The sequence below is a fragment of the Danio rerio genome, chromosome 23, assembly GCF_049306965.1.
Source record: "Danio rerio strain Tuebingen ecotype United States chromosome 23, GRCz12tu, whole genome shotgun sequence".
In the NCBI taxonomy this organism is placed as follows: Eukaryota; Metazoa; Chordata; class Actinopteri; order Cypriniformes; family Danionidae; genus Danio; species Danio rerio.
This window is the reverse complement of record NC_133198.1, coordinates 8,350,013-8,375,865: the sequence shown is the minus strand read 5'-3', so window position 1 is coordinate 8,375,865 and position 25,853 is coordinate 8,350,013. Positions and strand designations below refer to the sequence as shown.

At 36.3% G+C, this 25,853-nt stretch overlaps 1 protein-coding gene and 1 long non-coding RNA gene across 11 annotated transcripts in view; both read left to right on the top strand.

Moving 5' to 3' along the window:
- Positions 1-2,700, top strand: part of oprl1 (opiate receptor-like 1) — a 318,025-nt gene extending 315,325 nt beyond the window's left edge. For all 10 annotated transcript variants that reach the window (XM_073938211.1, XM_073938206.1, XM_073938210.1 and 7 more), the window contains one exon: positions 930-2,700. In XM_073938211.1, the coding sequence (XP_073794312.1) occupies positions 930-1,453 (524 nt within the window). In that variant the 3' untranslated portion in view covers positions 1,454-2,700. The remainder of the gene's footprint in view (positions 1-929) is intronic.
- A 3,018-nt stretch (positions 2,701-5,718) lies between these two features.
- Positions 5,719-23,922, top strand: LOC137489177 (uncharacterized). Its single transcript, XR_011008528.2, has 4 exons — positions 5,719-5,789; positions 19,345-19,417; positions 20,981-21,160; positions 22,714-23,922. It is a non-coding gene; the product is annotated as an uncharacterized lncRNA (long non-coding RNA).
- Positions 23,923-25,853: the final 1,931 nt, after the last annotated feature.

Here is a 25,853-nt window from a genome sequence, read left to right as displayed (position 1 = left end):
GAGGTTTCCATTGATGAAGAATGGCCACACTACCTTTGTTGTCTATGGTGTGAAAATACAAGATGTGAAGCACCTAAAACTACAAATACTGGAAGCCTGTGCTGGCATTTCCCATTTGATGTTGCTATCAGTGTGTTAAGAGTGGGAGAAGAGGGTTGCATTGACAATTCAACACAATGGGCAGCACATTGAACACATTTTATAAGTGGTCAGAAACTTGTAAATAACTCATGAAAGAATAAAGTTATGTTAAAACCAAGCACGCCATTGTTTTTCTTATGAATTTCCCAATAAGTTTGATGTGCCAAATGACCCTCTTCCTATTGAAAAAAAAACAAATAAATGTTGGATCCAAGATAGCCGACTTCAAAATGGCCACCATGGTGACCACCCATCTTGAAAGTTTGCCCCCTTACATATACTAATGTGCCACAAACAGGACGTTAATATCACCAACCATTCCCATTTTATTAAGGTGTATCCATAAAAATGCCCCACCCTGTAATATGGGACCATGACTATTTTCATCTCCTTGGAGGAGGCTTACAATCACAGTGTTGTCTGCATATTTTAAAATAAAATGATATAACTAACGTGGTTCCTACTATGGATCTGCAACAGAGAAACTACGGTTTTGAAAAACACTCCTCACTACATATTTCTTTTCCCAAATGCATCGTACTCTGATAGGTCAGGCGCGAGTTATGCCATTGTTTGGGAAACGCACTCCCAGAGTAGTTTTACATTTTATTCTAGCTCTTCCAAGCTGTTCAATGGTGTTCGGTAGTGTAAATTTACTTACACTTTGGATGCCCAAAAGATCTATATCTTTACCTTCAAACTTATTCGTTATCCTTCTCAGTTCCTTAATTCAAATGACATTTCAATTCAAAAATTTCATTTTAACTTATATTTTTTCTCCTCCACAGGCATCGAGTGCATCTTAGTTCTCCCAGATCCCCGCAGTTACTGGGACCCAGTGTTCGGGACGTGTGTTTTCCTGCTCTCCTTCCTGATCCCTGTGGCGATCATTAGCGTGTGCTACAGCCTCATGGTGAAGCGCCTCCGCAGCGTCCGCATTCTATCAGGATCCAAGGAAAAAGATCGCAACCTCCGGCGGATCACGCGCATGGTGCTAGTGGTAGTCGCGGCTTTCGTCGTGTGCTGGACACCCATCCAGATCATGGCCCTGGCGCAGTCACTAGGCTTCAACTTGGCCAGCGTGCAGACGGTGGTGTTCATGCACTTCTGCATCGCACTGGGCTACGTCAACAGCAGTCTGAACCCCGTCCTGTATGCATTCCTTGATGAAAACTTCAAGCGATGCTTCCGCGAGTTCTGCCACCCCTCTCGTTTTGGAATCGATGCACAGCAGTCTGGTCGTATGCGCCATATTACTCGCGAGGTGGCCTTCAACTGCAAGACTACAGACGGGAACAGTAATCCCGCATGACTAGGCGTGGAGCTGCCCCTGGTCAGCCCAGAGCCGCAACCCAATCCAGGGACCGGAAGCTCAAGTTCTGAGTTGACTCAGATCACAACACTCTAGCACCACAGTTACCTCCGCCAGGTGGGCGGGGGAAAGGGTTGGGCTAGGAGTGAGGGCGGAGTCAAGTTAAACGACACGCCCTTTTAGGGACAAAGGGGCTCAATTTACAGTGTCTTAATTAGATTTGGATGTTCTTGTCTACAGTTTTGTTCTTATTCCAAAACGAATACACTTTGCCGTTCAGTGTCGCAGCCTTGTACAGAAGCTTTGTATGTGTTTCTTTACAACAATCAATGTTTCTCTTGAGATTTAAGACTGTAGGATTTCATGGCCTTAAACATACAGTATGAACCTATGGATTAGGTGTATTGATTCATTTTGTGGTATTGCCAAGTGTTGGACTGTACTGTATACACTTTAGAGTGTATGGACTGTACTATATGACTATATACAGTAAACTACAGAGACTTTTAAAGCCTGATTGTTATTTAAAAAAAAAAAAGTTGATATTTTTCTTGGTTTGACTGTACAGTAAGCAGAAATATTTTATATTCATGTATGTTTGGTAGCACAGATTCAAGCTTAAAAACAAAAACACTTGTAAAGAAAATGTATCGCATAACAGTTACTGCTGTCGCGTTCTATTATAGATGTGCATAAGATGAAGTTTGTCACGTTCGCGGCTTTGCAGTGTTGAAGACGTCCGTCAGCATTACCTCGAATATTTCTTGAATGTTTTCTGCACCGCTCTGTATCTTGCTTTACTCCATATGGATTCTTCTCGACGAGACAGACAACAAAGAGCCAGCACTGTCATGGGTTTACATCACAGACCACTGAATGTGAAAAAAATGACTTTTAAACACCAAATTAAAGATATATATATACACATATATATTAAAAGTGTCCGTGAACTATGAAGATATTGTACACTTAAAGCTTATTCCAGTGAACATTACCTTGATATTGTGATTGTTTGTTTACTTGCTGCATTGACTGGCTGAACATCTACTTGCATATTTATTGACTGGTGGGACCATATTCTGGTGGACTGAAATCAAATGCCAGCTAGGGCTATGGACGTTTACAAAGCCTTCATGGGAAATCGGTTTTATTCTCTGCATACTTATTAAAGAGCAGTTATTAAAAGGCACTTCTATGACTGTAAGGCATTGAGTTTATCAAGTATTTAAAATGCAGGGGAAAATGTGGCACTTGGATTTGTGAATAAATTTGTTCTCACAGTATCAGGGTCATAACAGGCAAGCAGCAAGTTTAACCCTCATACGATGTACATATCCTGGGTGTTATCTACCCCCCCCCCCTCCCCATAAAAGCAAACAGCAAATTGTATTATTTCTTTGCTCACAATCTGAAACTTTCTCTGTGTAGAGTGGATTTAATAACAGTTTGACCCACCTTTGGTGAGAGTAGCCTCCACCAAATGTTTTCATTCGGGGATCAAACCTGCACAGCAGTCTTAAGCAAGTTTGCACCATTTCTTTTAGTATTTTCAACAAAACTTTTCTGATGAGAAATATTCTTGGGATTTCTGGTGGCTCTCCTGAGGTCTGACCAAAACATTTCAATCATATTGAGGTCAGGGTTGTGTTTTCACTTGATTTTTTTACTGTTGAAGCTGTTGATTTGCTTGTGTGTATTATGTTGTTGTCCTTTTGCATCACCCAAGATTTCAAAAGAAGTGCAGATGGTCTCCTGCTAAATATCCAAAACAACACGGGAATTCACTTCTTTTTTTTTTTCAGAGATAACAAGCTGTCCAAACAACAAAGCAATCCCAAACTCAGTGATTCACATTCTCTTTCCATTCTGCACATTGGAAGTCCACACAATGAGTTCAGTAAATATGAAAATATGTAATTGGTTTTGTATTAGTGGTACGAGGACTGTATATTTGCCTATTGGAAAAATGTATGACAAAGGAGTTAGCATGCATCGTCTTGCAACTATATTTCTCATCTAAAAATGTGCAAATGAGGTGAATTCATGGGCCATTCTTAAACTATGGGCATTTTAGCCTTGTGAAGTTGAGTAAAAAAAAAAAAAACTTGTTCAAAATTCATGTAACATCCTCATAAGTTTAAATAATTTGTCTAGTTTTAAGATCTGTATAAGAGGACAAACTTAGATAAAAGGAGAGACATTTTTTCCATCTTGAACTAACAAATGTCTATTCAACAACATCTCAATATACAGCTTAAAATGAAATAAATTATGGCAGTCAAACATTGTCTAAGATCATTTTTATATCGTATTAACTCATCTTTTCACTATATATATATATATATATATATATATATATATATATATATATATATATATATATATATATATATATATATATATAAAATTTTACATGCTGTCCACCTGTCACACTCTAAAATTTAATATTAATTTGGTTAAGAGCTTATTAGAAAATAAATAAACCGAATTTGTATATTAAAAAGAGCATAAACCTTTACATTGTGAAGGAAATGACAGTGGTGGAAATGACATTTCAACAGTTTATTGTGAAATAATGAAAAATAGCTTCACCGATTAGCTTTGAAATGATACTAGCCTTCCATGTATACAAAACACTCTTATTTACCTTAATTCTGTTTGATTTAAAAAAAAAAAAAAAAAAAAAAAAACATCTTGAAGGTAGAGCATGTTTGAAAATGATGTAGACTAAATTTATTTTCTTATCAAGCAATATTTACCTTGATTTTTCTTCAAGTGTTGTTGATAAAAATTTAAATTCCCTCCATCTTGAACATGTTCTCAGATGGCACCATTCATTTTCATAGAAACCACCTAAATCTTTCACACAATTTTTTTAAAAGTGACATTACAGTGTTGTGGTGGAAATGACACTGATACTGTGCGACGGCTATATTTTGTATAAAAAATAATATTAATAATAGTCTCACATTAATAACTATAAAATATTTCAATTATTTCACCAGTGCTTAATTAAGATACATTAATAGATACCAGATAAATAATATTTTAAAATGTAATTTTCATTGTTAAAGTTTAAAACTCTGAGTGTGCGACAAGGTGAAAAAAAGAGATTTTGACACCTAAAAGGAAGTTGAATGATATTTAAAATACTTTTTTCACATTTTAAAGTAGGTTTTATTGTTATTTTGACAAAAAAAAGAGGAATTTTAACAAAATTATATATATTTTTGGATATATGATCAAAGGACATAAAAGTGCCTGTAGTTGAAGAATTACCCGAGAATGGCACCTCTATCGCTGAACAGCATGCATGTCTGCAATAGGGCTTCATTTCACAGGTTCATTAGAGCTTGTTAAAGAAAAAAAAAGTGCTTTTTAAAGAATATTGACACCATTTTTTTTTTTTTTTACTTATTGGAAAAATAATTTGTTTGAAATATCGAAGCAGTGATATTTGAGTTTGAATCATAAAAGCTGACAAAGAGCGATGTTTCTATATTTTTCCTGCTATATCTGATAGTAACCTCTCATCTTTTTATTTTCTTATTTTATTAGAAATTTGTGTGCTTAAAAAAAATACTATTTAAAAAAAATAGTAGGCCTAGTCTCGAACTGGACTGCTTAGCTGAGCTCTCAATAATTTAGAAAATTTATAAAAGCATTCTTTAATGCGGTCACTGTGATGATTAACCATTTGCTAGATTACACTTTCAATAAAACCCTTTGCAATTGTTTTGCGCAACCTGTTTCATGCATGTTTGCATGCACTGTTCGTTGCATGTCAGCAGTTTCGAACTCATCAAAACAGTTAATCGTTTTGCCAAGCAATCGATTCAATTGATTCAAAACTTTGATAAGCATGAGAATTCCGTTTTTTAGTTAGATTTCACTGATAATTACAACTTCAGTTTTCTTATCAATTACCTCCCCAATCACGTGTTGCGATTCCTCGACAAACAACTATACATTTCCTGTCAATAAAGGCGGTGCTTGAACTTCAGGTCCACGCTAAGGTAAGTTCAAACTTACTATGTTCAAACGTGTTTCCCAAGCATAAATCTTTACAGAAAATTCGTTTAGACAACGAGAAAATATTTCGAGAACTGGAAATGAACTCCGTACCAGTTCATTCTTAACCTGTATTTGTTCAAAATTACACCACACATCAATTCGTCCTTTCATTCCGCTTTAAATATATTAATCACTCACACCTGGAGCTAGTGATTGAAGCCTTAACATGACTCAGAACGAATGATTAAATTATACAAACACTAAAGGAAAGGGTGAAACTATTCAGCAGATGTCGTCTCACTTCGTGGTTGCTGCAATGCAGGTGAGTTTACACAAATATTACATAATAAATATTACATAACTCTCATATCACGGCACAATATTTTGTGTAAAATGGAAGCAAATCAAATTACTATGCCCCCCTATTCTCACTTAACAACTTGAGTAATCCACAACACGTAACATTGGTCTCAGCTTGATACAAGTTATAGTTTTATGCAGGCCTACTACTGATATATACGTTTAAGTTATAGCACATGTCGCTATAAGCTGTTTCATTTCGACAACTTGCAGGCTGGTTTTAGCTCAATGTAACTTACAAAATATATTGTAATCTTTAATAAGATCATAACAAGCATCCCTAAACCGGACCCAGACCTTGCATAACTTATGGTGTAGTCTTAAAAAAAAAAAAAAAAGTGGTGTACAATTGCAGCCAACCCAAATTTTAAATTAATAAACGACAGAAAGTCAAATAAACGACAGAAGTCAATGTATGTATATGTATGTACATATATATATATATATATATATATATATATATATATATATATATATATATATATATATATATATATATATATATATATATATATATATAATTTAACATCAGTTACCTTTAACTATTAACTATCACGAAAGGAAAGATAAATATTGTGTCAACGTTGTCAATGTAAGTCAATGGTTACAGGTTTTCAACCTTCTTCAAAATATCTTTTTTTTTTTTGTTTTGTTTTGCATTTTAATAAGAATATTCTTAATAGATTTCACTTAAGACCTAGATTGTTCTCATGTCCATTTCATTGTTCTCATTTGTCCAGATCAGAAGTGTGCCTCCCTATAACAAACTAAAGTTTTTATTCTCCTGTTTTGCAATGCCATCGTTTAATACTAGTTTAAAATCTCAGTGAACAAAGCTGTTTCAAATTATGTGTAGAGTTTATACTTAACATTTAACTTGACATTTTTATTAAAATATACGAGGGAAATGTCAAATTCTAATAATAACATAAGAATTGTATGAGTTGATTTATATGTGCTAAATAAAAACTACGAAAGGAACATGATTCACTTTTTTCATTAGCTTCTCATTTAATTTGTCAAACTTTCAGCAGTGACCATTTTTAATAATTTGCAAATTTTATTACATATTTTTAAGATTAATTTGCACCCTCATATTAACTGCAGATGCATCAACTTTCAGCTTGACATTGCAGATCTTCAACCTTTACTGTTTCACTTTCAGTGTTTGCAGTTTCATCAGGAATGCAGCTTTAGTAGACAGGATCTGTTTTGGGGTGTAATTCTTACATTATTTACACAAGGTTGCCTCAGTTTCTCACACTGTTGCTTTGCGCTCTGTCAGTTTCATCTTCATGTTTGATGCTTTATACTCGGCTGTAGCCAAGTTTTTTTTTTTGTTTACAGCAGAACCTATCTGGATGTATAATTAATAAAGCAATACTCAATTCTTTTATTTTTAAACTTGCAGGTTAAAACAGAACATTATAGACAGCTGTAGGTGGGTTGCAGCCCACATGTACTTCATTTATTCAAGTGCTAACTACGAAATCAAACAATCACGCACTCAAAATGAGACGTATGCCCAACTCTGAGAAGCCCCATTTTCTGTTGCATTTCATCAATATTTGATGTTTTCATTTCTGTTGCCATGACAACATGATTTCTCTGCCCCATCATATTTCCCACTTCAGTGTCATGTGGACTAGGGGAAATGTTTTGAAAATATAGATGTCTGTGATTTATAAGAGATTAAATAAGAATTAGGACTCAGCTGCTTTTCTCAAGCTCATGCTGATTTGGTTAGATGAACCACTGAAGCTGCGCTTCATGGCCAGTACAGTGTGTAAGTAAATCTGAATACTTTGAATATTTAATTTAAAACCATGCACACTGATGATGAGTTTGTCCTGCACAACACCCCGCACTCTTCTGGAAAGAGTTTTCACTATAATGTACAAAAGGCTTAAGTCTCAGTCTAAAATGTATGTTTTAGAAGAAAACTTACACTGAGTGATCTTAAAATATGTCAGTGCTTTTGTTTTGTTTTAAGGTGAAAATGATACATTTATTTATTCATTCATTCTTTTATTTTCTTGTCGGCTTAGTCCCTTTATTAATCTGGGGCCGCCACAGTGAAATGAACCGCCAACTTATCCAGCACGCTTTTACACAGGGGATGCCCTTCCAGCCGCAACCCATAACTGGGAAACATCCACACGCACTCATTCACACTTTTACACTACGACACATACAATTCAACGTAGGGAGAACATGCAAATTCCACACAGAGACGCCGCCAACTGACCTAGCCGAGGCTCGAACCTGCGACCTACTTGCTGGCGACAGCACTACCTTCTGTGCCACTGCATCGCCTATGATACATTTATATTGAAAAAATAAATTATAAAAAATAATAACGTCCTTCTTGAACTTTGGCATAATCTTATAATAAATAGGACTCTTAACCAAGGCTTATTTAATTATGATGTGTTTTTAATGTTAATTTAACTTTGTTTTGCATTTCACCCATTCTTCAAATAGCTCCCAGTAAAATCTGTAAATTTTTTTTCAACAGTTCTGTCTGGTTCTTGAATCTGATTGGCTGATAGCAGCATGATATTCTTCAAATAACACCTCTGGTACAGCCTCTTCACCCCTTGTGTATTACTCCACCCACATACAGTATAGCATCAAGCAGAGGACAGCACAGCAGGGCTATTCATCTAGTTTGTCATGGGGGCCGGTTCTTGAAAAGCATCCCAAACGAAGGGCTGGAGAGATATGACTTGCTATATGAGTGATAACACAACTGCATAAGAGCCCATATGCTGTATTTTTCCTTAAGACATCCACGTTGGCTTTTTCTACATTAAAAAGTTTAGTATTATTTATTTTGAAACTACATAATATCAGTGCATTGCACAATAGACTTTAGAAAAGAATTTACAAAAATTCAAATGCTGTATTTGAGCACAACAAAAGCAGTGCATTCCTGAAGTAGGCTTCTTCTACATTGACACATTCATATGTTATTTTTGAACTGCATAACAATTAGGGATGCAACAATTCTAGATTTCGTTTGTACGATTATATAGTCTGAAGAATAATCATGGTTTCACAGTTATCACGTCTAATGTAAGTTCAAGCTTTATAATAGACAAGTAGCTATTTAGATTAACTGTTGCTGCCATCTGCGTTCATGCATACAAAATCATTTTAATAATAATTGATCTAGGATATTGTTTGTTTACGTTGCACTGAAAGGCACGCACAAATCTCACCGTGAGATGTTTTCTACTGCGTGCGCCCGAAAAGCTGCAAGCACGTTGCTACGCTTGTGCGCTCATATTGTCATTACATTATAAAGAACATGCAAGTGGAAAAGATGTGATATGGGAATGGCCGCAGCTAAAGTTAATCCAGTGTGCGTCTGTATTAGCCTCTGTGTTCATATTTGGAACGTTAAACTAGCGCACAGTTGGCAAATTGGCATAACTTTGTTTAATTGCAGCAGTTTTGTATTGTGCCTTGCAACAGAAATGTGGCTTAGACAAGCCTTTACGATTAATTGACTGATGAATTAAAGCGGAGTTAATAGTGAAATTGGCTAATTGTTGCATACCGATTGACGATATCAATGCATTGTACAAAAGGCCGTTTTTACAAACACATCCAAATGTTTTCAGCTGCCCGCGCCACTCTCTTAGGGTGGCTCGCGCTTCACGCAGCCTTTGACTGCAGCTCAAGCTGTATTGAACAGACGCACATCACAATCATAACTATAGCAGCCGTTTTTCGACTGAACTAAATTTTTTTTATGTCTTGGTCACAGTATTTGAATGGCTGGAACAAATCGCCTGGGGGGCTGGGTTCGGCCCGCGGGTCGCCAATTGGATAGCCCTGCTCTACAGTTTCACAAATATCACTGCTGTTGGACAACATAATTTACATTAAAGCCTTTTTACTCGATAATGTAGTTGTTTAGATTGCAATTAGACAGTTTATTTGTAAAGAGAGTGCCTATTTTAAAGTATTTATAATTTTTAGAGCATTGGATTAAGTACATCGGCTGCCATCAGCTTGTCTGAGCAGACCAACGAAAGTGATTGTGAACGTTCCGCCACAAGATGGAGACTGAGATCACATAAGTCCTTACAGGGAGAAAAACTCAGGCTGCGTCCGAAACCGCATACTTCCATACTATATAGTACTATATAGTAAAATCAGTGTGCGAGCTGAGTAGTATGTCTGAATTCATAGAATTCAAAAAATCAGTATGCGAGAAGTACCCTGATGATTACTACTTCCGGCGAGATTCTGAAGTGCGCATCCAATGCACGCTACGCTATCCCATAATGCCCAGTGAGAGAATACATGAATGGAAGTGAGGCGACGCAACTGACGCAAGTAGGTTACGTGACCATGACAAAATGGCGGATGTAGTACTTCCAAATTCCATTTTTACTTTTCAAATTCATACTGTATAGAACATACTTTTCTAACGGCCGAGTAGTACGTTTAAATTCAAATGCAGTACCTACTGAGTAGTAGGCATTTTCGGACTCAGCTGCAGTGTTTTGTCAACGCAAGTTTCAAACTACTGCTGAACAAATCCTTATAAATAAGGTACTGTAAATGACATTCTGATTAGATCTCTCTATTTTGTATTGCTGTATTTATACCACAGAAACTGGTAGTGTTTGCTTTGGCTTTTTCGGGGTCAATTATTGTGATTTCCTGGTTGCTACAGAGAAATACTGGAAAATTTCTGTAGATTGATAGCACGTTATGCCATTCAAATGTGAGCATAATTACCTGTTTTGTCATAACTTCAGAGGTTATACGCTAAAGAATAATTCAAATACTAGCTCTTAAGTGACGTTTGTGAACTGGCAACAGATTCTGCTGTTCTGGCGGTCATCTGCAGATGTGAATGAGTGGCAAAAGAAAGTAGTTCTGCGCACTAAAGTTCTTTTTAGACTGTGTTTTTTATACACACAATTATGCCGTCAAATTGTTGTATAACCGCAATATCGCACTCATAGCAGTGCTATATGGCTGTATATCGCCACTGGTAGGGGGCACTAAGGCACTCAGTCTGCACCCTCAGATATATAGACACGATCGTGAGCTCTTGGAAGAAAGCGAAAACCACTCGCACTTTTAGATGGCCTCATAAAACAAGACAAGGCAGATTTTGTTCATCTTGGCTTTGTGTCTGTACGTCGACAACAATTCATCCATGGCTCGTTATTTTATGCATATAGTATTATGGTGTAATGTCTTGGCTGTGTATTTAAAACATGACGGTTCCTTTGATTTCAATCATGCTAGCTCCACAAGAGCTCGTGATGCATCTTTGTAACAAATCAGCGTTCAGCTGCGTGTGTAGCTTCACCTTTTGGTACCCTTTTGAAAGGGTGCCGAAAAAGTGGTACGGTTCGGTACGCCTTTTGACAATGGAATTGGCCATAAAAGTGTACCAAACCGTACTGTACCACTCAGTGGAAATGGGCCATTAATGCACAGCGTGGGTCACAGCTATTGCTCAATGCAGAAGTATAAACTAGCCTTTATGCATGAGAGCGTCTGCAAAGTTGTGTGAACTGGTCTGGCAAAAACAAATACAATTGCAATTCATCCCTTTAATACTTTGATGAATTGGTTGCTTCAGGTAGATGTTCGCAGTTTTATTGATCTGCTGTCATTTTAAAATGGGAAATGGATTGTTTTTAAACAAAATTCCTAATTTGTAGAACATTAAAAGTCCTGAGCACATTCACAACAGTGTGTAGAAAGCTTCCTGCTGCATAGTGAAACAACTGGATGTAAACGTGCAATACACGTGTGCTGAATATGTTTGTTTGCGACGGAGAGTGAGAACAAGTGCGCTGTGTTCATCAAAATAGTACATTTGGTTATTCTGGATGCTAGATGTATGCATGTGAGCTAAATAGAGAAATGGCATTTTTACAGATTTCAAGCATTTGATGTTCATGAAATGTACAGCTTTTCTCACAGCTCCATGTAGATGCACAGATCCGAATCTCACAGGAGTCATGCAGGTGCTTTTGCCAATATGAATACAATGAATTTAGATATACTTTTTTTTTTTTTTTTTTCCCCACACCAAACTGTATACTATGAAAGTACACACGTTCAGACACGCAAAGCTAGTCTGAGGTACAATAATAGATAAATATGGGAAGAGAAAGATGCTTTTATTTAGTGAATACCAGTATTCTTTCTAATAAAACTCGCTAAAATAAAGCTATAAACGCTGGGAGTCAATAAATGAACTGCCATTGTGCAATTTTAACACTCTGTGTGTGGTTTTATTGGCCACACAAATTAGATCCCATATGTTGAGCAGAGCTGTCATTTTGATATATTTGGCTTCCTTTAGGAAATAACAGAAGATAAGGCTGATTTTTTTTTTTTTTTTAAGTGGTAATTTCTCTCTCTACTGTAGTTTCTCTCTCCAGCCATTCATATTGAAACATGAGAGAATGCACTCATAAACAAAACAGAACATCTCCCTGAGTGGTGGTTTGCAGGCAGTACATAATGTGTCTTCTGTCGCTGATACAACTTTAATAAAAAGTACCAGTGAGTAAATGTCAGTGTCTCATGTTCAAAGCTGAGAGACACTAAATGTGGCTATGGTTATTGCACTAAGGCCATGTAGCGAAGATTGTGACGCCTACATAAACTTACCCACAGAGGAAAGATCTTTGTCTCACTTTTTTATGCTTTTCCCTTGCTGACTTTCCTCCTACTAATCTTAGATGCAGATATTCAATGGCTGTATTCTTCGCAATCCACAAATAACTCAAGTATAATATCTGATATATAACTGATAGTCCACAAATAACTCAACATTGACCAAAAAAAGTCTGAGTTTTACAACATACTTCGTAGAAATTCTGTAAATTTAACTGCACAAACCAAAAAAAAGAATGCTAATCAAAAGCAAAAGAGTTGACTGATCAAACATGATTGCTTTTATGTGAAGTTTATTCATAAACAAATTTCGAGAGGATCATGTGCTTATGATTGTTCGCAGCTGTTCAAACTTTAGCTAATGACTGATTATCCTATCAGACGATTCTTAACTCACTATAAATAACCAGACTTTTCTAATCTCAATATCTTCGTCTTGAAGAAACCCCCCCACCCAACCCTACTTTCCCTCCTTTCAAACGGGCGTCACGGTGGCCAGCGATTAGCGCTGTTGCCTCACAGCAAGAATGCCCCTGGTTTAATTCCTTTCCAAACCAGAAGGCATTTCTGTGCGGAGTTTGCTCGTTCTCCCCGTGGTCACGTGAGTTTTCCCTGGGTCCTCCGGTTTCCTCCCACAGTTCAAAAACAAGCACTCTAAACAATTAATCAAAATACATTTGCTAAACTCTGAGTACACCTTTCAGCATACATATCCGACACTTAGCTACTACAAGCAGGAAGGGGAGTTATCGAGATCTACCTGAGCTCAAACTCCCCTCTCGCCTTGCAACGGGAGGGAGCCCAGGGCTTGAGGATCTTATAAGCTCAGGGCTCTCTCTCGGGACAGCACGCCAAACTAGCTTTACTGTCAATCATCAGCTAAGTGTGAACTCTTGAAATTATTTTACTTTTTTTTTTTTTCTCATTTATTAGGAAAAGGCTTGGTTATGGATGTGATGTCTCTCTGTTATGGATGTGATGGATGTAAAATTGCCGCTTGTGTGACTTTGGTAAATCAAATATAATTGTTTGAAAACATTGACAAAGACATTTTTGATTTATAAAGTACTGTAAAATACTGAGAAGGGTCTGGCTGCAGAGTTGAACTTTTATCTTTAGGCTTGCACTCTCGGGCTTGCACGTTTAGGCACCCACGCTTCCTATGCAAGTGACGTCACTTACAATTGACACCTGGACCTGTCTTGTAACATCTTTTGAAATCAACACAAATAAACCAAAAGTAAGTTTCCAGTTCGTTTGACGACTTTGTCTAATAATTCTAAGTAGCCTACTTGCGTTGTACAACATCAACCCCCCCAACCTCAAAGCAGTTAGTATATTCATCATATGATTGTATGCTTTGATGTAAATTTACCAAAGCAGGCTACTATTAACATTTATACCAGTGAAACTTATCATTTATATCAACTAAATATCAGTCTAAATTTACACTTGAGGCATTCTTCTACAGTTATGTATAAAAAAAACACCAGGTAAATTTAGAATTTTAGTTTTTATTTTAAACATTTCAAGGAGTTGTAGAATTACAACCAACACTTAGTGGACTTACAGCAATGATTCTTGAATGACTTGGGGAAACTATTCTTTATAACTATTCTTGATAAGTTTGCATGTCTGCGGATGAGTGCATCCATATGAAATCAGTTGCAGCACAGCTTCAACAGTCTCTACATGATCCCAGCCCAGTTTAATTGGTCCTCCAAACATAATGTTGAGATCAACTCTAATGAAATGTCTAGACTTGCTTAATAGAAAGAAAGCAGCACAGATGATGTGTAACATTATTGCGGAGCTGTTGTCAGGCAAGCACTCGTGGTTCGTTACGATCTGTTTACGTAACTATAGCAATTGTGGCGCCCGTCGCAGTATGTTACCAGAAACCACAGTGAAATGCTTAGAAAAAAAGAGGTACCCTTTAGTTAGGGTGACAGATAGGAAGTTTGTTGAAATAACCTCAGAGATTTTTCCGCAACTTAAGTTAAATTACCGAAGGACTTTTATGCAAGCGGACACAGGTGGCGATTTGTGAATGACTTCACTTGCAGAGGAAGCGCAATTCCCTGAGCGTGCAAGCCTGGAGGTGCAAGTGCAAATCTGCAGCCAGACTCTATTGTACTTGCACAAAAAAACTGTTTCACTAGCACCTTTAAATATCTGAATAAGCTATTTTTAGCATTACCTTGGGATATGACATTTAATGCCTTTCATAATTTGTGAGTGTATATTTAAACCACCGATTTAAATCACAGATTATCAGCATGAACCAATGAAATTTGCAAAGCCCTGTCCACACTGTGATATTTCCGCCACAGTTTGATCACTTGAGACAAATTTGGGCTACAATCTGTTGTCTTTGATTGGTTTGACATGGTCACTGACAGCTGCTTTTATGGTTGTTGTAAAATTTTCTCTCTGAAGTTTTGGCAGACTGAAAAGATTTCACACGCTTTTCTGCAGTGAGACTTCAACTATGACGAGCTCCAAACATTGAACTAATAGAAGCGAATCTAATGACTCGGTTAAAATGACAACTTCCTTAAAGTGTGTGGAAATGTCAACGCTGATTTATCTATTTATTTTTTTTATTAAGGCATGTTGTGAGCCAAATTAAAGGTACAGATTGTTATGCTATAGATTTTGGTTGTACGATTATAGTTTGAAGAATCCAACCAACTAACCAAAGAATAAAAAAAAAAATAAAAAAAAACGGTCCAGTTCTTGCTACGTGACTTGTAGTGCGTTCGCATCATTCTTTCAACTATGAGTGCCTGGAAAGTGTGAGCGTCTCAATGCCAATGTGCACACACAAGCCACGCGCCCCCATTGGAAATAAGGAACTTAAGCTTGCAAAAGGTGCAAAATGTGAACAGCCCTTAGTTAATAGCCTTTGCCATAGTTAATCCATGTGCATTATCATCTGTGTAATAGCTCGAAACTTTAAACTAGCGCACAATTGGCATAACTTTTAGTTGCTGCTGTTTTGTTCTGTGCAGAAATGCAGTGTTGAGAAGCCTTTATGATTAATTAACCCTGAGGAATTAATAGTGAAATCGCTTAATCATTGCATCTCTGTGTAACGTCATTAAAGGTCAAAGTTTAGTTCCAAAACTCAAGACTGCAAGAACGAAGGACGCGTGAAAGTTCCCGATGTGTTCTTGATATCGAGGATGTGTGGATGCAGAATTAAGCACTGAACTCACTCTAGAAGTCGCTGAGGTCTTTGCGACTGAATAAGAGGTGGGAAGCGTAGCATTAAATATCAATTTATTGATTTGGACATTCTAGGTTAACTAATTTTTAGTTACTGAATAATAAAACACCACCTAAATTCAATTACTAACAAGCTGCTCTTACCATGAAACATATTTTGGAATGTGAAATTTTTAATACAATTAAACTTTTTTTTTTTTTTTTTTTAAGGGGAGTACTTTGGATATTTTGAAAGGTACTATCAGGAAGAATCTTAAATTACTAATCAAAAATTTTACAAAAAAAAAAAAAAAACTTTGAATCTATTTTTGTGTGAATTTATTATTGTTTTTTTTAAATATATTTTTCTTAGTAACTTTTTTTTTTTTTTTTTTTTTTTTTTATTGTAATCCAAATTACTTTTTATATTTTTGGTGTATATTCATTTTGCCATGAAATAGCCATGAGTTGCTGATGTGGCAATAAATCAATGAATTATATAGATTTATTATTAAAGTGGGTGGCGCAGTAAGTAGTGCTGTCGCCTCACAGCAAGAAGGTCGCTGGGTCGCTGGTTCGAACCTCGGCTCAGTTGGCGTTTCTGTGTGGAGTTTGCATGTTCTCCCTGCGTTCACGTGGGTTTCCTCCGGGTGCTCCGGTTTCCCCCACAGTCCAAAGACATGCGGTACAGGTGAATTGGGTTGGCTAAATTGTCCGTAGTGTATGAGTGTGTGTGAGAATGTGTGTGTGGATGTTTCCCAGAGATGGGTTGCGGCTGGAAGGCCATCCGCTGTGTAAAAAATGTGCTGGATAAGTTGGCGGTTCATTAAGCTGTAGGCGACCCTGTAGGCGATTAATAAAGGGATCAAGCCGACAAGAAAATGAATGAGTTAATATTATTAAAGTTCATACATATAACTTATTTATCTCAGGAGTTTTTTTTCTAAATGAGATTGTGAACGTAAACATTACCATGAAAACTTAAAACCCATTAAGGCAGTAAGAGTGTTTATTGCTGAAATTCATATTCAAATCTGTTTCATTAGTATTGTGCAAAGTATTTTTGTAAGGTTTTTGTCCATGTTCGGTTTCATCCATCAATCGAAAAGGCAAAAAAACAAATAATAAATAGTTGTAGGAATACTGTAATGTTTAAATAATGTTTGGTTAAAGGTGCGTGCGTGAAGGTCATGTGACCATCAGGCAGAACGCAGCGTCTCATTTCTCACAGGGTGCGTTCTGTGTTCTTGCGTTCTTCCGAGGTAACCTGGCAAGACTGTCTTCACAAAATTGCAAAGTTGGAATTGAGAAACAGCCAATGTAAATGTTACATTCCTACTTTAGAGCCACCACAGGACAAAAAAAGGCATCAAATCATTAGCCTTCAAATGCGGGCTTTGGGACTCGATTACACACAAGCTTATTTATGGACCCTTTTTATGACCTGTTCACGCTCTCCTGATCTCACCAAATCATTAGGATGGTAACAAGCAACCTTCACTAATGCTTCAATTAGGAGCTTGAATTTGGCCACCTGCCTCAGTTTACCAAGTAATTATATCATGTAGTTGTGTGTGTGTGTGTGTGTGTGTGTGTGTGTGTGTGTGTGTGTGTGTGTGTGTTTACCTGGGGCTATGTTAAGAGCACATTTTATTTTATGTAAGACTCTCCAAATCTGTTTATGGCTATTATTATTCTCTCTTTCTCTACTGCTATCGCTTTATCTCCATGATGCATTTTGATCATGTTCAGATCGTTCCCCTAGGGTTACATTTGTAACGCCCACCGACATCAACATCAAACCCTTGCCGCAGTGAGAAACATTACACTCACGTGCCATACAAATACGCTCTCTGCGCATTAGAGCATGATAATACGCCTCCTTGCATATCCTGTTGGACTGCTAGGTTATCGTAAGCGTAGATATGATACGGCCACTTTCACATCAGGCTGCCTGCAGTAGTGAGAAATGAGAGCGCTGATATTTACCAGCACCAACGCTCTGCAGTTTCCATGTTTTGGTATTTTTCTGTACCTGTTTAGTCTGAATATTGAGTTTTAATGAAGTGTCATTTGGATTACAGTATTAAATATGCATGCCGCACACACGTAAACAGTCTCAAAATGTCATGTCTGAAGTCATATTTCCCCTGTTGCTCATTACCTAGTCATATCCTGTGCAATGTGCTGCATGCTGCCATCTATCAGTCTCTCCTGCCAATAGATTTGCATGTTTCTCTATTAATTAAAGGGATGGTTCACCCAAAATTTGCATTTTGTTATCTTTTACTCAGCCATATGGTCTGAATCATTATGTTTTCTCATATGGAGCACAAAAGTAGTAGTTTAATAGAATGATGGACGATTCCCATCACTGACAAGTTCTAGAAAAGAGTAATTCTTGTGCATCATATTTCAGAAGAAATATTAATTACAACTATCCATATAAGGCTCTATCTATTAGTTCAATGACAGAACTAACAGCATGGGTAAGGGTTAAATGTATTTAAGCCTTTCCTAGCACATCTGAAAATAAATATTTTTATTTGTTAGAACTTGTATTAATTTGTTTCCAGCTCCAAATTTAATCTGACTCCAGTTTCATTGTCTACCCAGTCGCTTAGAGTCAGTATGCTGGTCAGTTACATATGCTCACGGACACAACCTCACTAATTCTGTGTCTTGGATAGAGGATACAATTGTAAATTCATTTCCTTTAAGTTTTTTTTTAGGTAATTATTAGTCCCTCCCATGCTTGATTAAACAAAGAAATGTTGATTTAGCCACTAGATTATATTATACTAAGTCAGTTATTGTCAGAAATCAACAGGTCTCTAATGGTGTGCCTATGCTCCATCCATTGAGCCTGAATGTATGAACACTGGTTGTAGGCTGCAGAAACATCAGCCTAAACAATCTACTAGTTACAATGATTTCAGGAGAACATAAAATATGTCAAATATACATTTTATTTGTCTGGTTGAGATTTTCCATTGTAATTCACATAGTTAAACAACACAAGCCAATTCAGAAATGTATCTCAATGGTGGGTGACTGAGACAGATGAACAATTGGTTTCCTTGCTGATCTTCTCAGATTAGAAAGTTTATTGTTTTAGTGCCTGACAATTCTTGTCATCTCGCCTCATGGAATTCCACAACAGTTCTCAGGGTCTGATATTATGAAGAGACTTAGCCATCCTTACACCTATAACCTTTTAGAATACATTCTTTAATTTATAATTTTTTCTTTCGGCTTAGGCACTTTTATTAATCTGGGGTCACCACAGCGGAATGATCCGCCAACCTATTTAGCATATGTTTTAGGCAGCTGATGCCCTTCCAACCCGTCAATGGAAAAACATACACACACACTACAGACAATTTAGCTTACCCAATTCTCCTGTACGGCATGTCTTTGGATTTGTGACGGAAACCCGCGCGAATGTGGGGAGAACATGCAAACTCCTTACAGAAATGCCAACTGACCCAGCTGAGGCTCAAACCAGTGACCTTCTTGCTGTTAGGTGACAGCACTACCTACTGCTCCACTGTGTCACCCCTTTGTTTAGAATATTAAAAAATATATATATTTATAAATCTGTAAACACTGACTTGCTTTATTTTTTTCTTCTATACCAGGGGTGTCAAACTAGATTCCTGGAGGACCGCAGCCCTGCCGAGTTTGTCCAGCCCTGCTTCAACACTTCTATCTGTAGGTTTAAAACAAGCCTACAACACTTAGTTTGATCAGGTGTGTTTAATTAGGGTTGGAACTAAACTATGCTGAGTTATGGGCCTTCCAGGAAGTTTGACACCTGTGTTTAATATTATACTCCATAGGTATCAATGGTTATAGGTTTGCAAAATACATATAAATAGTTTGAATTGTATTCATTCATTTATTTTCTTGTTGGCTTATTCCCTTTATTAATCTGGGGTCGCCACAGCGGAATGAACCGCCAACTTATCCAGCACGTTTTTACGCAGTGGATGCCCTTCCAGCCGCAACCCATCTCTGGAAAACATACACACACACACACACACACACACACACAGAAACGCCATCTGAACAGAGGCTCAAACCAGTAGCGCAGCGACCTTCTTGCTGTGAGGTGACAGCACTACCTACTGCGCCACTGCGTCGACCCCTTTTAGAATATTTTCAAAAATGATATTTGTAAATCTGTAAACACTGACTTGCTTAGTTTTTTCTTCCATACCAGGGGTGTCAAACTCAGTTCCTGGAGGACCGCAGCCCTGCAGAGTTTAGTTCCAGCCCTGCTTCAACACTTCTATCTGTAGGTTTAAAACAAGAATAAAGCACTTAATTAGTTTGATCTGGTGTGTTTAATTAGCGTTGGAACTAAACTGTGCAGAGTTATGGGCTGCGTCCGAAACAGCATACTTCCTTACTATATAGTACGGTAAAATCAGTATGAGAACAGAGTAGTATGTCCGAATTCATAGAATTCGAAAATCAGTATGCGAGAAGTACCTGGATGACTTACTACTTCTGGCGAGATTCTAGAGTGCGCATCCCATGCATGCTGCGCTATCCCATTATGTTTGACACCTGTGTATAATACGATACTTTAAAGCAGTGGTGGCCAACCCTGTTCCTGGAGAGCCACCTTCCTACAGATTTCAGTTGCAACTCATATCCAAACACACCTGCCTGCAATTATCACGTGGTGTTCAGGTCCTAATTAATTGGTTCAGGTGTGTTTGATTATGGGTAGCAACTGAAATCTACAGGAAGGTGGCTCTCCAGGAACAGGTGTGACCACCCCTGCTCTAAAGGTATTAATGGTTACTGGTTTGCAAAATACATGCAAATAGTTTGTATTGTATTCAACAAAACTAAATCCCAAACTGGTTTAGACAATACAACGAGATGTTGCAAAAGCAAAAAAAAGAAGCCTCTACTAGCAAAAACTGGATCTTTTGAGAAACCTTTCCCATGCTTAGACATGATCAGTCAATCTTGGAAAATTAGACTCTTGCAATATCCAAGATCAAAATATCCACTAAGTGTCTCAAGCTAAACTCGTTGACGTCTTTTAATTAGTTTATTAGTGACTGGTTGTTCTTGAACAATTTGTTCACTTTGACCCCATTTTTAATAAGGCTTGGGAGCTATGAGTCTCAGTAGATTAATTGTTTATTTTGATTTTATGCTGTGAATCTTCAGTTCTTTTTCAGAATTTGCCATTTAGTTTATCTTTCTTGGTAAATGCTTATAGTCATCAATCTAAAAAATACTTTTATTTTTCAGATGGACTTTCGAGGAACAACGCACACACGTCTCCAATTTCTGTAGAATTCAACCAGTCAGAGGATGACTTAAAATATGCTGACGCGTTTCCAGTTTGTGTGGCATGCGTCAGACCTTCAGGAAATGATCAGTGGCTGTGACATCTGAGGCTGAGACTACAGCATTTCGGATGGCCTTGGGGTGAGTAAATTAAATTAAAATAGAACCTGAGTTCATCCTGTAGTAATTGAATGGATCATTAGTTCTTTGCATTTTGGTGGACCTTATGTGAGTCGTCACTCGCATTCCTCAACACGCTGCCATAGAATGAGGTCAAATTGCAAGGGGGGATTTTATATTTTCTTATGTCTATAGCAAGGATACATGAATTGTGTAGAAATAAATTAGTTTTAATAATAAGAGATTTAAAAAAGCAATAAGAGAAGAAAACTTGTCAGTTTATTTGTTAGTTGTTTACATATTTGTCGAACATTCACTTGTGATAAATGGATAATACATACCTTATTTGTTCCTTAAAAATGTTTATTAATTTAAATAATATTTCTTTAGCTTCCCTTTAAATAAATAAAAAATACTTGATCCAAATCAGTGCACTTTAAATGTTCCTGTGAGTGCAAATTAAATCAAGTTGTTAAAGTAATTGTTGAGCTTTTGATTAACACATTCCCAGTCTTTGTTCAATAAGCATGCTCAATTAAATCACACATTGTGCTGGTTTGCAGTTTCGTCATTAGCACACTCTAAGTATACTCTTGAAAATTAAGTTTCTAAAAGGGGTTTTTACATTGACTGTAAAGAATAGCATTTTTAGCTATCCCCATAATGTTTGTTGTGTCCAGTATCTGTGGTTATTATAAACAATTCAGTGTGTGTGTATGCATTGTTTATATGTACAGTTGAAGTCAGAATTGGTATCCTCCCCTGTTGATATTTTTATTATCATTTTTTTCCAATTTCTGTTTAACAGAGAGATTTTTTTTTCATGCATTTCTAAGCATAATAGTTTTAATAACTCATCTCTAATAACTAATTTATTTCATCTTTGCCATGACATTAAATAATATGACTAGATACTTTTAAAGAGACTTCTATGAAGCTTAAAGTAATATTTAAAGGGTTAACTAGGCAGGTTAGGGTATTTAGGCAAGTTGTTGTATAATGATGGTTTGTTCTGTTGACTATCAAAAGCAAATATAGCTTAAAGGAGTTAATAAGTTTGACAAATTATTTATAAAAAAAAAAAATAAAAACAGCTTTTATTCTAGCCAAAATAAATAATAATTATATTATAAAATAATATATATATATATATATATATATATATATATATATATATATATATATATATATATATATATATATATATATATATATATATATATATATAGTTAATGTAGTTAATGAAATGTAGTTAGATTTACATGCTTACATAAAGTGTAGTGCAAATATAAATACCCCTTTGTTACCCACAGGCTATTAAACAAACAGAAATGGAAGAACGTGATAATGTCAGCAATATGCAAATTAACGTATGATGTAATCTAGCAACTTTTCGGCCAGAGCTTAACGCCTTTTCGTTGAAAATAGTTGGCAACAGTGTCGGGAAATACAGCTCTTCCCACCTGATGTCTATTGAAATGGAAAAATATATATATATATATATATATATATATATATATTTATAAATACTTAAAAGATGTTGAATTTTTATTATAATTTGGTCTCATTTACAGGTTCAAGACTGTGGAACGTACTTTTACATTTTTCGGAAACTTGGAATTTTAATTCAGGTCTGAATGGGTTTAAATCACTTTTTAATATTCTAAATAATCATTTTACAGTATAAAGAACTATTTCTGGAATAATAATATAAAATAGGTTTTATAGTCTTTTTTTAAGGGATCTTCATGAAAACCATCAATGTTAAGAAAGAATCCAAGAGTGCATTTTATTTTTGATACTGAAGATCAGAACAAATCAGATTTGTAGCGTGATTGTAATGTTGACACTGCATCAGTAAATATCAAGCTTGCATGATTACAAAAGCAGTCAAATGGCTCACCATGCAATCTCCTCTCATTATCCAATATCTAGTCAGGAAGAAACACGCTGAAAGGAGAGAACGCTGCACACAAACACATTAATTGATGGTTATTTTATTTTCATGTCTCCCAGATCTAATTGAGGTCACCAAACTTGACAAGATTACTCTTCTAGTGTGTCTGGCTAATCTTCTAATGCATTTACTTTAGCCTCAGACCTTTTAATGACCATTTGCACAAGCAAACAATGCAGATATGTAAAAGACACCACTTCCTCCTGCAATCAAATCTGTGGTGAAACAATCTGCTTTTCTAGTTTTTCTTTCTTCAGCATCTCTGGATGATGTGCTTTGCTTACACTTATCGTCCAATGTCAGATTACTGGCAGTGAAGACCCTGTCTCTCTCAGCCTCTGCATGCTTTTCACCCTCAGGTGTTTTCACCATACAATTGCCAAGTGACAGAAATGTCAAAGCAGAAGGTCACAAAGCCTTTCTCCTTGATTATGACAAGCTTTAACGACCTTCGGGAGAGAGGAATAACAGGGATGGCTTGCGGTAAAATGTAAGTGATGGGACTCTAAAGGCTAATGCCTCCGGTCACAGACTTGACTCGCAGGATGTGTTTTTGAGTTGGGTAACTTCCCGTTTCAGAGCTCTCCGGTCCACATCAATCTTTTTTTCAGGGCATTGATTTGGTACTTTTCATTATGTGAAAGACACTGAGGGAACTTTCCTAAGCTTCTCTTGTCTAATGGTTTCCTATTTAATTTATCGTGTTTTAAATCTAATCACAAAGGTTATTAATGGACATTTTTTCACATTGGATTCCAATGTACATATTTTTTGTTTATTTATTGTTGCATTCATGTCATATGGCTGAATAAGAAAACAAAGAAAACATGTTAAGCTTGTCATTATTTGAAAATGCAGCTAAAGCCTATCATTTACCTGTAACCATTTACTTCAAGAAGCATTTCCATTTTTTTTAAGCTGTATGACAAAATATGTGTCTTATTTTATCTTTTAGAAATGATTGCCTAATTCAGTCTAAATGTTACATTTTAACTATTTAAAGAAATCATATATATATATATATATATATATATATATATATATATATATATATATATATATATATATATATATATATATATATATATATATATATCACATGAGTAGCAGTGCGATATGGCTGTATATCAGCACTGGTGGGAGGTAGTATGTAAACCTTAATTAGTTTTCACTACCCATTGCTTGTGAATAGTTTGTGTAATGGTCAATACACGAGTGGTTGATCTGATCACTTTTTGTTATGACTGATATATTTTCAACCTTGTTATAATCTTTGCTTCTTTACAAAATGGTAAAAAGTGGCTTTATATTCAGAAAATTTTAGCACCGACGCACTCAAAATGCATGCTTCAGACTATATTTTTGCAAAATGCCAAATATGTATGTTGCACCAGATAAGTTTGTTTGTATAACTTGAGGCCACTGTTCAGTTTTGCATATGTACTCTTTTAAACATTGTCCTTTTTGTACACACCCAAGCGAAGGTGGGGCTTGGCAAACCACTGATCTGTACCCTTCCCGAAGCCCAGCCTATAGTGTATTTAAAGAGCTATGAAAAGCCCGTCTCAGCAGAGTGTTTTCACACCTCTCGTATGAAAAAAGTAAGGAAAGTGGGTGAGCCCAGCTTTGTTTAAGTGGGAGTGTTGAGTGGCGAAAGAAGGAAAGGTTTGAATGAAAAGGTTTTCATTACATGCACTACATGTTTATTAAAGAGTATTTGTTTCTAATGTCCTCGATAAAGGCCACAGTATGGGTTTCCCAGGTGGAAATAGGGAACAAAGAAAATAAGAGTTGCTGCCAGTTATAATGTATTTAAACATGATTTTAAATATCAAAGCAAAAATGAAGTTCTATAATTAAACAGCAGTTATAAACAAACATGTAAAGCATTAGGTGTTTTTAACTAAATATCTGGTGCATTAAGACAGGAGGAGTGTGTCCTACAGGTGGTTGTTAAGCCCACTCACCTACAATTATATTTCTTTAATCTGAACTGAGAGAGTGTCTGAGCCCTGGACATTATCGGGAAGGCTATTCCAGAGAAAAGAAGCCATAAATAAGACGGCTCAACCTCCTTTAGTAGGCTTTTCTATTCTGGGTAATAAATGATATTTTAAAGTTATCTGTATGTAAAGTTATGCATATAGAGTTTTCAGAAGCTGCAGATAAATGTGTTGAATTATGTATTTGAAGTTTCACAATAGTATAGGCTGAGGCACATATTTCCATTAAGCCAGTGTTGGAAAATTAAAATCCTGAAAATGACTTTTTTTTTTTTTTCCCCTTTTTTAGAAAGATTCTTATTTAATGCTTTAAAATCGATTCCAAATTGTGAAACGCATCTTTTCATGCTGTATTTCTACACAATTGCCCTACTTATCCACACTTTTTTTTTCTAGTTCTGCCATCTGTTTTATTTTCCATCAGTACAGGAAGTAAAACACCAGGCTGTTTTAACACCTTGTGCGACTGGTGAGCACACAGCATAATCTTATGTACAATCTTTAATCTCAAATCTTAATTCACACAGTTTAAAACATGTTCAAGTCATAACTAGGCCATTAAAGTGCAAGCATATATTCCAAGCAAGCAAGACCTTCTGACTATATTCTTTTTATTTCTCTCCACAGCAGCTTAGTATTCCCTACAGTCTACATTATGTATAAATGCTATTATATCAGTCAAACATCACTGAGTCTAAGTGCTTCCGTAACAGAATCACTGCACCAAGGCAACATATACTGCATGTGCTTAATG